At 51.4% G+C, this 13,897-nt stretch overlaps 6 protein-coding genes across 6 annotated transcripts, besides 9 other annotated features; 1 reads left to right on the top strand and 5 right to left on the bottom strand.

Moving 5' to 3' along the window:
- Positions 1-322, top strand: Tco025E_06983 (receptor-type adenylate cyclase; the record flags this gene model as incomplete). The annotated part of the gene is made up of 1 exon (XM_029373850.1): positions 1-322. A coding segment is annotated over one exon (322 nt), but the record flags the coding sequence as incomplete, so codon positions are not given.
- A 50-nt stretch (positions 323-372) lies between these two features.
- Positions 373-411: a microsatellite.
- Positions 412-540: 129 nt separating this feature from the next.
- Positions 541-569: a microsatellite.
- Positions 570-1,320: 751 nt separating this feature from the next.
- Positions 1,321-1,347: a microsatellite.
- Positions 1,348-1,622: 275 nt separating this feature from the next.
- Tco025E_06982 (uncharacterized protein) lies at positions 1,623-3,410 on the bottom strand (the record flags this gene model as incomplete). Its single annotated transcript, XM_029373849.1, has 1 exon — positions 1,623-3,410. One exon carries the CDS (start codon positions 3,408-3,410, stop codon positions 1,623-1,625), a length of 1,788 nt encoding a protein of 595 aa, XP_029226029.1.
- A 24-nt stretch (positions 3,411-3,434) lies between these two features.
- Positions 3,435-3,456: a microsatellite.
- Positions 3,457-3,661: 205 nt separating this feature from the next.
- Positions 3,662-3,703: a microsatellite.
- A 459-nt stretch (positions 3,704-4,162) lies between these two features.
- Positions 4,163-4,187: a microsatellite.
- Positions 4,188-4,202: 15 nt separating this feature from the next.
- Positions 4,203-5,303, bottom strand: Tco025E_06981 (uncharacterized protein; the record flags this gene model as incomplete). The annotated part of the gene is made up of 1 exon (XM_029373848.1): positions 4,203-5,303. One exon carries the CDS (start codon positions 5,301-5,303, stop codon positions 4,203-4,205), a length of 1,101 nt encoding a protein of 366 aa, XP_029226028.1.
- Positions 5,304-5,693: 390 nt separating this feature from the next.
- Positions 5,694-5,716: a microsatellite.
- A 202-nt stretch (positions 5,717-5,918) lies between these two features.
- On the bottom strand, positions 5,919-9,038 carry Tco025E_06980 (uncharacterized protein; the record flags this gene model as incomplete). Its single annotated transcript, XM_029373847.1, has 1 exon — positions 5,919-9,038. The coding sequence occupies one exon, from the start codon at positions 9,036-9,038 to the stop codon at positions 5,919-5,921; it is 3,120 nt and encodes a 1,039-aa protein (XP_029226027.1).
- A 252-nt stretch (positions 9,039-9,290) lies between these two features.
- Positions 9,291-9,311: a microsatellite.
- Positions 9,312-9,602: 291 nt separating this feature from the next.
- Positions 9,603-10,952, bottom strand: Tco025E_06979 (uncharacterized protein; the record flags this gene model as incomplete). Its single annotated transcript, XM_029373846.1, has 1 exon — positions 9,603-10,952. The coding sequence occupies one exon, from the start codon at positions 10,950-10,952 to the stop codon at positions 9,603-9,605; it is 1,350 nt and encodes a 449-aa protein (XP_029226026.1).
- Positions 10,953-11,472: 520 nt separating this feature from the next.
- Positions 11,473-11,501: a microsatellite.
- A 326-nt stretch (positions 11,502-11,827) lies between these two features.
- On the bottom strand, positions 11,828-13,744 carry Tco025E_06978 (putative cardiolipin synthetase; the record flags this gene model as incomplete). Its single annotated transcript, XM_029373845.1, has 1 exon — positions 11,828-13,744. The coding sequence occupies one exon, from the start codon at positions 13,742-13,744 to the stop codon at positions 11,828-11,830; it is 1,917 nt and encodes a 638-aa protein (XP_029226025.1).
- Positions 13,745-13,897: the final 153 nt, after the last annotated feature.

The raw sequence follows: 13,897 nt of genomic DNA, 5'->3' as shown, positions 1-13,897 counted from the left end.
TGCGTGCTCGGAGTTGATGCACGACGCCGTGGCGGCGCACCACCGCCTGATCCGCGCGCTGATTGCGAAGTACCGCTGCTACGAGGTGAAGACGGTCGGCGACTCGTTCGTGATTGCGTGCAAGAGCGTGTTCGCGGCGGTGCAGCTGGTGCGGGAGCTGCAGCAGGTGCTCTGTGCCTGCTGCATCGCACAACACAGAAATATGCATAGATACGTACGTATACATGTTGTTTTGTCACCCACACTACCCCCTCCTGACACCACTGCTTCTATAGCTGTGGTGAAAAATCACCTTTTGCGCCTCTGGTTCTCTCCGTCATAAACTGCGTGCGCGAACGGGGGACTGGTGAATGAGTTGGCAGACTCATAAAAATACATATACACGCATAAATACATACATATAGATATACAGAAAGATGTAGACAGGTAGATCCACACACGCACACAGACGGACGTGCGTGTTCGCATCTCCGAAGCGTGCTGCGCGCGGGCGCGCAAGTTTCCTGCACCCCGTATCCCACTACTATTGTTCCCAGCGCGCACACACACACACACACACACTCACCACAAGAGAGGGACAAAAAAAAAAAGTTAGCCAAAAGAAAACAGTAAAGAAATTCCCTCACAAAAGACACTTACAAAAACACGGACGAGTACCCTCAAAAGATTACACCAATAAAACAAAAGAACGTAAAATCAAACACGAAAAAAGTGACTATCAGTGAACACAGAAGCACAAACTTAATAATGGCTATGTGAATACGACGACAACAAACATGACACCAAGGGGAGAGATGGTGGCAATGGGTGCTATGCGACCGTAAATTGTATGAAAATGTAATCCATGGACACGGGCACCCGTGGCACTGCAGCGCGTGAGACGCGCAAGAACAACAACAAAAAAAAAGAATGGAGGCGAGAGCCCCACACAAAATCATGCAAGAGGCCAGAAGGAAAAAGAAAAAAACGGTCCAAACCAAAACAGAACGCACTTGTCTCGCACAGTGCCAAGGCGGGAACAAATGGGAACAAACGCGGCGAAGCAAACATGGCACACTGTACATGGACGAACACGCGCAACAAAAGCCTACCTCAGGGGTTGCGTTCTCCTTCCGAACGTCACTCCCCTTTCTTACAGACCCAAGAAGAGACACGCAAGAAAACCACACACAAATTCCGAGAAGGATCCCCAACCCTTCGCACCCCCGCTACTATTGTCCAACGTCCTTTCACTCCTTCTTCGAGGGCTGCCGACAGGGTTTCTCTTCACCCAGAAAACACATAACAGTTCCCTACTCTGGTTGCCCCCTTCCCGCCCCCAAAGAAAAAAAAAAAGCAAAATAAAAATCACTAATCACGACAACGTTGAGAATGAGTGGTCTACGTCGTAGCGAACCTCCCGGTTCATCTTTTTTTTTGTTTGTGTGTGAGCGTATTTGTTTTCGTTACACTCTTGTCGCACTCCCCCGTCAGATTTCCGCTTGCTTTCCGGCATTGTATTTTCCTTCCTTTTCCTTCTTCTACCTTAGTTCATTGTTTTGTATATGTGAGTGAGTGCAACGCCTACTTTCGACGTTGCTCTTTTTTTGTGTGTTTTATTGTTGTTGCAGGCTCCCCCCGCATCAAGGCTCGCCTGCCCGCTCCATGGCAGTTCCTTCCGGTGGCACTTGTTTTGTTTGTCCTTCGATGACGCTTCTGAATTCCATGAGAGCTTGCAGCTGCAGCGGCTTGTGGCCTCCGCGCATCAGCGCGCGGAGAACGTCGAGGAGCTCATGTGCCGTTGGCGTCAGCGATGCGCAGGCGATGGATGAAAGAAACGCGTCCATGGCGCTGGCATGGCCGCCTGCAATGTAGGAGTCCTCTAGCGCCGCCATGAGCCAGGAAAGCTCCGTCGCAGTAAAACACCCCATATTGGCCAGAGTGAGTAGGCTGAAATAAACCGTTTCGTACTCGCTTCCACCTGAGGCCGAGGCAGACTTCATCGCCAAAGCATGAAACTCCTTCGAGCGCTCGTTCAATTCGCCTTCGGGATGCAATACATCCTGTGAGTTTTTCTCCTCCACTGCGGCATTGGCTGAGTCCAGGAGTGAAGCCAACACCGTGGGACACCTTACGTGCAGGTAATCATCAAGTGCGGTGGGCTCTGCAAGTAGAAATTTTACGGAACTGTCGCGGTGTTTTGCGCGGTCTGTATGCGCCAAATGCTGTAGCACAAAATTCACCACCTCGCCCAACGTAACACTCCACAACGTCGCAGTTTTGTTGTTGTACGAGATAAGCTGTTGAATTGCAGCAATGGCGGCAGGGGAGTCCCGAAGCATGGGCAAAAAGTCATCCTGGTTTGTGGCGAGAAAAGCGTGGCGGAGCTCTTCCACGGACTGCAACGGAGAGCCAGCAAGGAATGCCACAACAAGTGACGGAAAATATGTACAGAAGAGCCACTGTACTTTGAGTCTTAAAAAATTCGTCTCGCTACTTGCGGTTTCCACCGCACGTTGCGCAGACTTTATGTGAACAGTGGAGATTAACATCAGGACGAGTCCAACACTGAGAAAGGGCTCGGCCACCTCCGATTTTAGAAGACGCTCACGCAGCTTGGCTAGGAATTGAACACATGCGGAGTAGCTGAGGCCAGAGGATGCGTCAAGAAACCGAAGGAATTGTAACCGTGTAAAGAGGAAAAATATATCAAGGGCGTAGTTCACAGCCTTCAATACATCCTCATGTGAAACTGCGCTGGCGCGTTTGGCACGAAGAGCCAGTTGCTTGCGAATAGAATAAGGAACCAGAGGCCGAAGCTTGGAAAGGTACGCTTCCCGAAGAAATTCACGTTGTCGTTGCAATTCCGCAACGTCACTTGTAAAACCTGCCACGTTGGGAACGCTACCCGGTGCTGTGGACGCCGCCTCTGCAGAGGCGGCGGGTGGCGACTGATTGGCGGGTAGGGGCGTTCCAAGCTCCAGCTCTTGTACAACATCGTGCGCCATGCGAAAGTAGGCAGTTGAGTAAGAAAACCAGAAGGCTCTGTGTTCTCCAGCGACAGAAGCTGAGGAGATGCTCAGTTCATTGGCTTCATGCGCGCCAAAGTAGCCAAGACGCAGTAAACGTTCAAATTCCATGTGCTTACATCGAGTGGATTCAGAGTGTTCGTAAAACGCTGCACGACATTCCACTAAGGAGCGTGTAACTGGTATGAAGTGGCACGCCTCCACATTGCCGTCGGAAGAAAAAAAAGACACTGTATCAATGGGGTTTGCGGTATTGTGTTGAGGCGGGGAAGCCGTAGCGGGTACAAAACTACCCTTCAAAGAGGAAGAGCGACTGTCCCTCTCCTTGAATGAGCCCAGCGCGTTGAGTCCTCCACCCGTCGGGTGAAACTCCCCGGCGTTGGGGTTCAAAGCCCTCTTCATACAGCCTCTTCACTCACGGTTGCATGTGTGTGCGTGTGTGCGTGTGGAGGCGTTACAAAGAATCACCGCAACAACAAACAAAGGTGACACTCAAAGCGAGTACTGTAGCTGATCGAGGACGCAGTGAAGGGACACGGTTGTATTGACTCCACCCTATTTTGGTGACGCACCATCTCACATCACATGTGTGCGACAGTAGAAAGGAACGGGAGTACACGATACGCAAAAACATGCGACACCAAAACAAACAGAATAACAAAATAATAATAATAATAATAACAAACCAATAATAAGTACAAGAGAACGCCTTTAACGCCAGATACATTCATTTTTCAATGTTCTTTTTTAGTCGATGCAGAAGCGCCGCTGTGTCGTTCTTGTCTTTCAGCGACCTTTTGGTGCGCTCCTGCTGTACAAGGAGTCGTGTTGAGATTTGATTCTGCGCAGCGGCCGCGGCCTCCTGCTCCAGGCGAAGCGCTTCCTTTTGCTCCTGCAAAGAAGCCCGAATAACTGCCGTTTTCTTCACGAGCATGTCGTACTCCATGGTACGAAGCATCTTCTTTTCGAGTGTGTTAATATCTGCCATGAAGCCACTGAGGTCACACGACAAATCCTCCATCGTCGCCTCCTCCTCTCTCAGCTCTTGGGACAAGCCCCGCAACAGACTGCGGAGTGCTACGTTCTCATCCCGTGCATGCCGAAGTTCAGAGCCGTCGCTCTGAGGGCCATGGGTGGGCGCCGATATCTGTTCGCCGCCACCACCACCACCACCACCACGTCTCCATCTGCCGCTTATTTTCTCTTTCTCGTTGGTCTTCCTTGCCAACTCGTCGTTCCTCTGCTCGAACTCCTTCTGAAGCACATCCTCCTCCATCTGAAAGGCGGCCACAGCCAACGCCCGCGCCGCCGCGTGCGCGGACTCCTCCAATCTTCCCCCTCGCTGTGCCTCCAACACGCATACGCTCGCCTTGAGACGCTCGTCGTACTCCCTCTGCAGCGCAGCCAGTTCCGCCTCCTGCCCACGCTGCCCTCCGCCCGGCCCACTGCATGCCCTTTCCGCCTGCGCTCTTCCTCACGCATGCGAACTACAAGCTCGCTTCCCTCACGAAGAAGGGCCTGGCGCCGTGCCCGCACGAACGCCAACTCCTGCCGCACCTCTCTTCGGTGCTCCTCTGCCTCCTTCTTCAATGCCGCACGATGGCCATCCCCTCCCGACACCGCCTCCAACCTCAGCTCATGCGCCAACGTCTCTCGCTGCAGGTTTACTGTCGAATTCGGAATCTCCTCCAACTCCGCTTCCTGAATTTTCCCAGCCGACACCGAAGAACTCGATAACATTTTTTCCGCAAGACTACTAACCTCCTCCTGCGACAAATGCAAAGAAACCAAACTATTCCTTGCAGGTGCCTCAGCGACACTGTCTGCGTACGCGCGCGCGGTCGCAAAAAGCTCCTCCACTGACATGAGAAACTTACACATGCTCGTTCCCCCAGGCGCACCAAAATGGTGAAGAATCAGAGAATTCAACGCCCGATGTAATCGCAGTGATTCACCCACAACGGGAATATGAAATAGCTTGACATATAAAACGCAAGCACTTCCAGCCTTTTCTTGTGATTTTTGACTAAGCAAAAGGAGCCACGTCGGATCGTTCACGACGGTAAAGAACCTCAGCAAAGACCCCAAGGCAGGATCACGTGCGTCATCCGCGAGAAAAGGAATCAAGGTGATGTTCCCCAAGGGAGGTTCCGTGTTTATTGCCTCATGCAGCTTGGCCTCACGTGGGTCGGTGGCGTCGCAGCGGACTGCAGATTCACTGCGCTCAGGACTTACCGTCGCGGAAGCGCTCAACACGCCCCTGTAGCCCAGAAGAATGAAAGCGGGTCGCACCATAAAGTTCGCATCGCAAGATGACGCATTCGCAAAGGGATGAGACCAAAATTTAAATACGCCAAACCAACTTCTTCATCAAGCGCCTCGGTCATTGAATCTCCGCCTTTTTTTTTTTTTTGGCCCACCGCGCCGAATAGAAGCAGCGGCACGGAGGCTGTGAAGCCCACGATCAGGCTCGCCGTGAAGCAGAAACAAAGCGAAAAAAAAAAAAACAGGCGAGCGAGGACAAAAAGTGTCAACGCAGTACAACTAAAACGCAACCTCAACAAGCAGAATGGCTCTCTCCATCTCTCTCGCTCCTTCACAGACACACATACATACACGCAGTAGCAATATCTCTTCACAGCACCGAGCACCAAAGAGACGGCACGGCAGGAATCAATCCAGCCTAACAACAACAACAACATCAAGAAAGGAGTAAATGTGAGTGGTCGTATTTCAGCCACAACGCATACACAATACAACCAGACGAAAAAAAAAAGTCAAGGAGCAACTACGTACAACGTTTTTTTTCCCATTCGAACCTCATGGAGGATACTTTCGTGAGCCCAGGAACCGCCTCACGAGATACGGGCAAGGAAAGAGAAAACAGAGCCTCATACTTGCTTCTACACACTATTCTTCTTCCTGAAGACGTTCAACGAGAAAAACCGTGCTGTTTGCTCGACTTCCCTCCACCTTCTCAAGATAAAAGTATTGTGGATACCCAAGCACGGCATTGTAGATGTTGCCAAAGTGTGTTTTTAACGTCCTTTTGGCGGCGCTGGGAAGCATACGGTTCAGATACCCTATCAGCACACCTTCATCTGGGATCACCTCACGCAACGCTTCAATAGCGTCCTCCACCGGGATGGTTTCCTCACCCGCCCGTGCCGACTCTGGCACGGCCAATTGACTCTTTTGCAGCATCATGCGGCTACCATCCATCCACACCGTCAGATGCCTACTGGTCCTAAAGTTGTTTTTGTGTCGCACAGAAAGCGCCGCCTTCAAAATTGGCGGTAAACGCGTCAGCAACTGAATGTGTGAAACGGGGTGGTCAGGCATGAAAAACGAAACCTCCTCACATAGTATCTCGTGGTGCAGCAACGGGTTCAAAGGGTCGAGAAGCAGCAACTGCCGACGATCCGTTGGAATTTGACTGGCGCCAAGAATACGTTCAAACCTAGTTCGCTCCGAATCCGCTATCAGCGACACCTTAGACTTTTCATCATCATCAAATGTTTGTGGAAGCAGCACACGATCCTCACTGTGGAAAACCATCTGTGTTGGGACAAATGGTGGAATCTGCCCCTCCGGATCATGGGCAATAACGTGCAACAAGTCCGTACTTAGCTCAAAGATCTCACCATGGAGCCGCATAAAGTGTACGAGCCCTTTCAAAGGCCGTAGGAGACGCTTTTGCTCTCTATTGAGAGAGGCATAAATACGCTGAATCGGCACCCATCGCCACGGACCGGAACTACTTCCGCTGGAAAAGAGATTTCCTGCAGGCGACTTCTCCTCCAACTGCAGGTTCAGCCGCTTTGTTCCCTGCAGGGATGGAGGTGGATTTAGAAACGAAGCAATGTGTCGCAGCAACTCCGGTTCCGGAGAGTTGGTAGCATTGTAGTCACTCAGACTTCGTGGCGCTATTCGTTTTGGAAGACGTCGCACGTAAAGGATGTCATACCGAGAAGGAATATAAGGACCGTCATTTTCATCATCGGCTGCCGAAACGATCGGGCTCGGGGCATCCTTCTTCGCAGCATCTCTCCCACGCTCCTTCAACGTTGTCCGCTCTTCATCCTTATCATAACATGCCCCCTCCTCAACGTCATGCTCTGTAAATAAATCACCCTCCTGCTCACCCTCCGCGGCATTCATCTCATCCTCTCCAGCGGCATTCAAAGTGTCACCCGGCTCCGTATCCGCTCCCTCTGGTGGTGGGGCCGGCATGGACTCCGCGCTGCCGCTGAGGATGTCGTCCATGCCAAGCAAATCATCCCTTAGCGCCGCAGTTATATTTGCGTCCCGTCGTTGCCTTTCGGCGTCCGATGCGTGAGAAGTGTTTGCCGCCATGTTATCTGTCTTTTCCTGCTCCACCGCCAAGGTATTTGCGTGAGAAGGATCATGTAAGTCGCAAACAGACTCTGAATTTGAAGGCGATACAACATTACCCTTCGTATCGACACCCTGGTGAGTGCGTCGTGTGAGGCTTGAGTTCGTTACCGACGCCAGATCCCGGTGCTCTGCAAATAGGTTTGCATCCTCGCCTCGGCAAAGCAATTGAAAGATATGTGAATAACGCGTTAGTAATGTCAACACACGCTGCTGTGGGACGCTATTCAATACTTCTAAGTCCTCCTGAGAGAAGCCGTCGATCCACCCCACTAAGGGAAATGGCGCACAACGTTTCTCTTCAAGCTCCAGCCTTGAGAGTGACGCGTCCGTCGGAAACCGAGGCAAATTTCTCACAAGGATCTCGAAAATTTTGACGTCAACATGCGACTCCAGACGACGACCCTGCGAGTCTGTTTCCCCTGAAGACGAGGTCAGCGGTCGAGCGACAACCCCGCCCACCGTTGCCCGGTACTCCTGGTTGTGGCGACGCAACGGACGATCTGCCATACCACAGCCCGGGTAATTCCGAATAAAGCTGAAGTCCAAGTTTAGTTTTACCGCCGCCTTCTGAACCCTGCCCAGCTTGAGCTTAAAGATCATGGGATACTTTTTAAAAAAACCGTCCACCACACGATCTTTCGGGAAGCGACGCTCAAGACGCTGAGCCACGTCTGGAGACATCGCCGCAAGAACATGGCGCGTCTCCACAAAAAAAGTAGGTGTGATGTGCACAAACGCGGCAGCCACCTCAGAGGGCGGGAACTGGCCCTTCGAGACATAAAGGTCTTCGATCTCTGCCAGATCGGGTGACAAGCATCGCGGTTTCTCTCCATGTGGAAAAAACGTTACCGGCTCCCCATCCAAAAGGAAATGCAAGGTAAGAGGGAGAATAAGGCGAGTAAGTTTCCACTTCTCGAGCTCGTCCGATGTGAGCGGTGGCTTTGAGACATCTACCGGAGTTGAAACAAAGCATCCGCGAACCACCACCGTATGTTTTGTGGGCAACTTCTTTCGCTCCTTGAAGGAACAAGTTTCTGCGTCACCCCCAACAACGACGGTCTTCGAGCGGCCAGCTTCATGGCGTTGTCTTCCACCCACGCCGTTTTCGTTGAGTTCATCCGTACCCTGGATTTCCGCGCGGTAGGATCGTGCCTCCTCCGTGAGTCCCACCTTGGAGCCATCGGAGCTAAGGGCAAACCAGCTTGGCCTGCTCTTCAGCGCATTGGCAAGCGCCCCAAATGAGGAGTTCTGCAACCGCAACCGCAGCATTGGGCCCAGTGCGCGAAAGAGTGTGTGAAGCGGCAAGGAATTGTCGTTCCCCGCCTGCGGAGTCCCTTCCCCTGGTAAAAGCTCCGAGCACAAGACACATCTGATGTCTTCCAGAATACTGTTGTCGTCCCAGTCAGTGTCCTCACCCACGAGCCGCTTGGTTGCCAAATTTGTTGCTGCCCCTGCATCCTTTGATGATTCGAGCTGATTCACTTCATTCCTTGTGGCGCATCCACGCATTGCAACTTGCCATGCTGGACGGGAAAACTGGTTTAACACCACCGACGCCACGCCGATCCCGCGTCGAAGAAAGAAAGGAGCACAGTGTCGAGGAAGGGCGCCCAGCACCCGGCCACTCTGCATTTACTCTATTTCCCACACCCAGTCCCACACAGTCGCCTTCGCTCCCTCCCCGGCCTACGCTCCTCCCCTGTCTCCCCCTGTGTGTGGAAAGAGGGGAATTAAAAGGTGACCAATGACCCTAAGTGTGATAACGATGGAAGTAAAAGGAGACGCCAGTAAAAGACCTGATCGTCACAAGACTCCCCCTCGCAACCCTCACGCACGAGCCCAAACTTCTTTTCGGAAGCTACCTCAAGAATGAAGAAAATAAAGTAAATATATATATATATATATTTTGCCTCCCACTCTTTGCCCCTTTCCTCCGTTCACTGCAGGCGTGCCTGCACCCCCACGTCAAATTACCCGAAAAAAAAAACTCAATCAACCGCAAATAAAAACCGAAGGGAAAAAACTTTTAAAAAATATTTAAAGAAAAAAACACACGCACACACAAACACAAGAAAGAGCATAAGTGAAGGATTAAAACTTCTGCAACCAGCTCCTCCAACGGCCCCCATGCATGTGAAGAGAAGGATAAAGGCCCCATCTGCAATGTCAGAGTACACTACAAAGAGGGGCAGGTGACTAGTCAGACTCACTCTGTCTTTTAACCCACCAATCCCGGAGCAAGACAGAAATAAGGTGATTGTCGGGAAGAGGTTGCGCCGTCGTCGGTGCCTCGTCAGCATCAGCAGCAGTTACAGGTTGTGGAGATGCGTCATCAAGTGACACAGGGCAGTCAAAAACGCCACCAACATAACTGTGAAGCAACGCAATAAGAATACGCTCAAACAGGCCACGGCATTCGTCAATAAAAACACAGGAGGCAGCTGCATTGTCGCCACAGTGTGTTGGCTCCAGTACACGCCAAGCTCCTCCTTTACCGTTGTTATCCAAATGTGACGAAATACTTGCGTCGTCGATCTCGTACACGACGCCATGAGGGTGAATGGGAACAAGCGCCATCCGTGTTGGGTCAAACTGTCCCCGTGGAGGCGGGCTAAAAAAGCTCAGAAAGGAAAACAAAAGATGCCCTGACTCAACTTCCTCGCGTCGATGAGGATAATACGTGAAACTGGGCAATGGAGATGCGTAGGAGCAAAACCTGGCGAAGGCAAGCACCATTAAGGTTAGGACGTACGGAGTGAGCTGTGAATATTGGACATTGAATTGCTTCAAGACCAACTTCATAAAAATAATCACAGGGTACACCGATTTACTGGCTTTCAGTAATCTTGGAAGCACTGCAGCTGCCTCTAACGCCGCTGTTTGGTTAACTGTCACATTCAGGTCGATTTTATTTGTTACGGAACGCAAAGAAAGTGTACATGGAGTCTTGATACAAGCTGCGGCATCCTTCCTCTCTTGCAGTTCCAGTCGATCCAGAACGGCATCCTTGACGCGAACCAGTACGTCGTGCTCCCCCATCAATGGCAGCACCAAAGGAAAACAAGCGGGGTACGGCAAGAGAATATAGGCCTCCGTATTCGCTATCCGAGCTCGTATCAGTCCGTCAATCCGCGTTGAGTTGAGTGCACTTTCATCGTCAAGTTTTCTGCGCAAAAAGAAGGCCGGGGGCGGATCCACGCGTTGTATGAGCGTAATGTCAACAGCCGAGTCGTACAGAGCCGTGTCAATAGTAAGGCTGCCACACCTAAAGACGTGCAGGCCACAACGCTCACCACTGGCCGCCGCACGGTCCTCAGGGACAGCCGCAACTTCTGTGATAACACTTTTCACTTCCTCAAAGAGTTTGTCGCACGCCCCACGACGAGCAGGCGGCATCTTCGCCTTCAGTGCAAGCTCGTGAAGGTCGTGTGTGAGTCGTACGTTTGCCGCCAGCAGCAGGAGATGTCGGTCGTCTACAACATTGCCATGACCGCTTGCACGCAAAAAGTGAAATATGCAGCTCATTTCCTCAAGGTCCCTTCGCATTTCCGTGAAGTGGCCTGCTCCCCTCGGGCAAGCAGCAACGGCCCCAAGAATAAGTTCCGAGCGGAAGGGAGAGAGACCGACAATGTCCAGAGGGATGCAGAAGAGTCATGACATCCGGCACACAGACAGAATAAATACATTATGTAGCAAAGAACCTGCATGACTTTTGCTGTTTTCTCCACAGAAAACGGGGAAAATAAAAGTACACACACATCAGAAAGAAGTGCAGATAAGAAAGTATGAAAGTATGAAAGTATGAAAGTGGACAATGTTCTCGTCCTGCCACCACACTGCATCCCATTTCCTTTTTTTTTCATGTCACTCCTTTTTATTTGTTCTTATTTAATGTCGCTTGGACGTTTTGCTTTTGCTTGGGTGCCCCCCAAGGGTGTACTTTACGTGGCGATGCACGCCCTGTGCGTCTGCCCCCTCCCTTCGATCCCCCTCGGCGCTTTCTCCGCGGCGGCAGTGCACACTCCAGAGCCTTAAATAAGTGCCGCGCAATAGCGTCACGCGGGAACATCGTCGTCGTCGTCATCACCATCATCAGAGGCTGTCCTATATATAATTAAGCATATAAACAGATATATACGGACTGGCCGGCACCCCAGAGTGGAGGTCACACCATTCCCCAATTACAATAAACACAATAAACCGACAGAAATAAATAAGTAACAGTACAATTAACTCAACAAAGGCAATTAACAAATTAAACAATACAACGGGAGAGAGACACGCACACACACACAAAAGGCTATATATGCATATCCCTGTAGAGCATTACCCCATTACTCCTTTTTTTTTTGCCTTTGCTGCTGTTGCCGTTGGGTAAAGGATGATATAGTGTGTGTGTGTGCTCTGCAGGCAGCACGCGTTTATTCCAGGCCATCAACTTTCGAGGACAGGTCTGCGTCCCGAAAAGTGCAGAAAGTTAGTTTCTCTCCAATTTGAAGCCCGACGTAGAAAAACCATGACGTAAACCGCAGCCACCAGGAACGACGCCGATACTCGTCATATTTCAACTCTACGCTTACCTGCACGTCCTTGAGGAAGTGGCCCTCCATATCCCGCGCCATCGCGTAGCTCAGATGACAGAGACAGACTTCCATGTTCTTGTTGCTCATCATATCCCAGTTGTAACTCCCCACAGAGGACCAAATGCTGTCAACCACCACCGTTTTGGCGTGCATGACCTGATCCCCCTTGTATTCATAGACACGGACACCAGCAGCTAAGAGGCGTTCGGTAATGTAGTTCGATGCGTACCACATAAACCAAGGATCGGTGGTACGACTACTCCCGGCAAGAATGCGCACGTCAACGCCGCGACGAGCAGCGTAGAGGATGGCACGTAACAGCTTTCGATGAGGCATATAATACGGTGTTGTCACCCATAGCCGTCTGTGTGCTTTTTGAGAAACCTGCCAAAAGGCATACGGAATCGACCAATCCCGTGTATGCGGGTTGCAAGATATAATTTGAGTCGAGTTGGGACGTTGCGTGTCATACGCCGCTGCTCCAGGGACAGGATCCGTGTCATTTAGAGGTGTCACGGGCAAGGACTTTCTATGTAAACCTCGTTCCAAGGCCGCCTTGGCTCTATTAAGCGCACGCGTACGATACTGTTCCATTCTTTGTTTCATCGCCGCTGATGCACCTTTGCTTCCTGCACCCTCCCCAGAACGTTTTTGCGCATCCTCGGGATGAACAGAAGATAAACTTTGTGGCGCCAGCTTCGCAGCATCTTTTGCATACCACCGCATGTATGACTCTAGGCGTTCGCGCTGCCGCTTCCATCGAATGCGCTCCATAAAGCGTGCTCGCTTTTCCTCGGCCTTTACGAGTTGATGTTGCAGGTACACTTTCCCTTTTTGTCGTACAGAGTTTGTCATGGGCACAAGGATGTCATCCGCGACATTCTTTCCCTCCTTGTAGCGACGGTCCATTGTCATGGATGCGATCTTGCGCCAACGGGTCCAACTCCATTTCCACGGCTTTGGCGCCTTTGTGTCTTCGTACACCTCGCGGAGGTGGGCCACAGCCGGGCCCACCACGGAGCAGTGGGTGTCGCGAAACCGACCCGTTCCCCCCTGGCTCCTGCCACAGTACTCATTACCAATATTCAGCCCACCACAAAATCCGATACTCTCATCCGCAATGAGAATCTTTCGGTGGTTGCGGAGGGCGGGGCTGCGTTCCCACTTCATGCCTCCAAACAGGTACGGCAGAATGTGATCAAAAATAGGCCGATGTTCAATAACAGTAGCACCGGATTGTTTCAGGTTGCCAGTGAGGCGACGTCGCCCGGTAATGTTTCCGCCGCAATCATAGAGCAGTTCGGTCGTGCATCCGCGCCGATGTGCAGCCTCCATCTTTTCTACTGTCACCTGACCGATATGGTCATCCTTGCAGATGTAAGTTTGCCAAAACACACTTTTTTTGGCTTCATCCACAGCCTTCCACATGACTCGAAAGGCCTCACCACTATCACGATAAGGAACCACGGTGTTACCAGTAGAAACACGCCCTAAAACCTCCAAGTTGCGCAGAATGCGATCCCACCGCACGTGAAATGGCAGTCCATTGCAATAAGCCCCTCGAGCACCACCCCCAAGTGCGGAATAAACACTCTTGAAACTGTCACAGGCTTCAGCTGGTTTGATGCCACCGCCGGCGTTAGTAATAGGTCCACTTGCGGCACTGCCTCCCTTCTCGCGCAAAGAGGAATGAAGTAGCCTCTCAAGGTTCAAGCGCTGGAAAGCAACACGAAATTTACCGCCGGGCCGTGACATCTCTACACGCAACTGGAAGCCCCTCCTCGATCCACGCACTTCACGCAGCGGCAAGCAAAAGCGCAACAACAGCAGAAAAGGAAAAAATAAGATAGCGAGAGAAGAAAGGGGGTAAAAAGAAAAAGAAAAAAAAGGAGCATGGTAAGAGAAGCA

The sequence above is a fragment of the Trypanosoma conorhini genome (genome assembly GCF_003719485.1).
Source record: "Trypanosoma conorhini strain 025E chromosome Unknown Tco_14.4_contig_00506, whole genome shotgun sequence".
NCBI classification, from domain to species: Eukaryota; Euglenozoa; class Kinetoplastea; order Trypanosomatida; family Trypanosomatidae; genus Trypanosoma; species Trypanosoma conorhini.
This window is presented reverse-complemented; position numbering and strand designations above follow the sequence as displayed.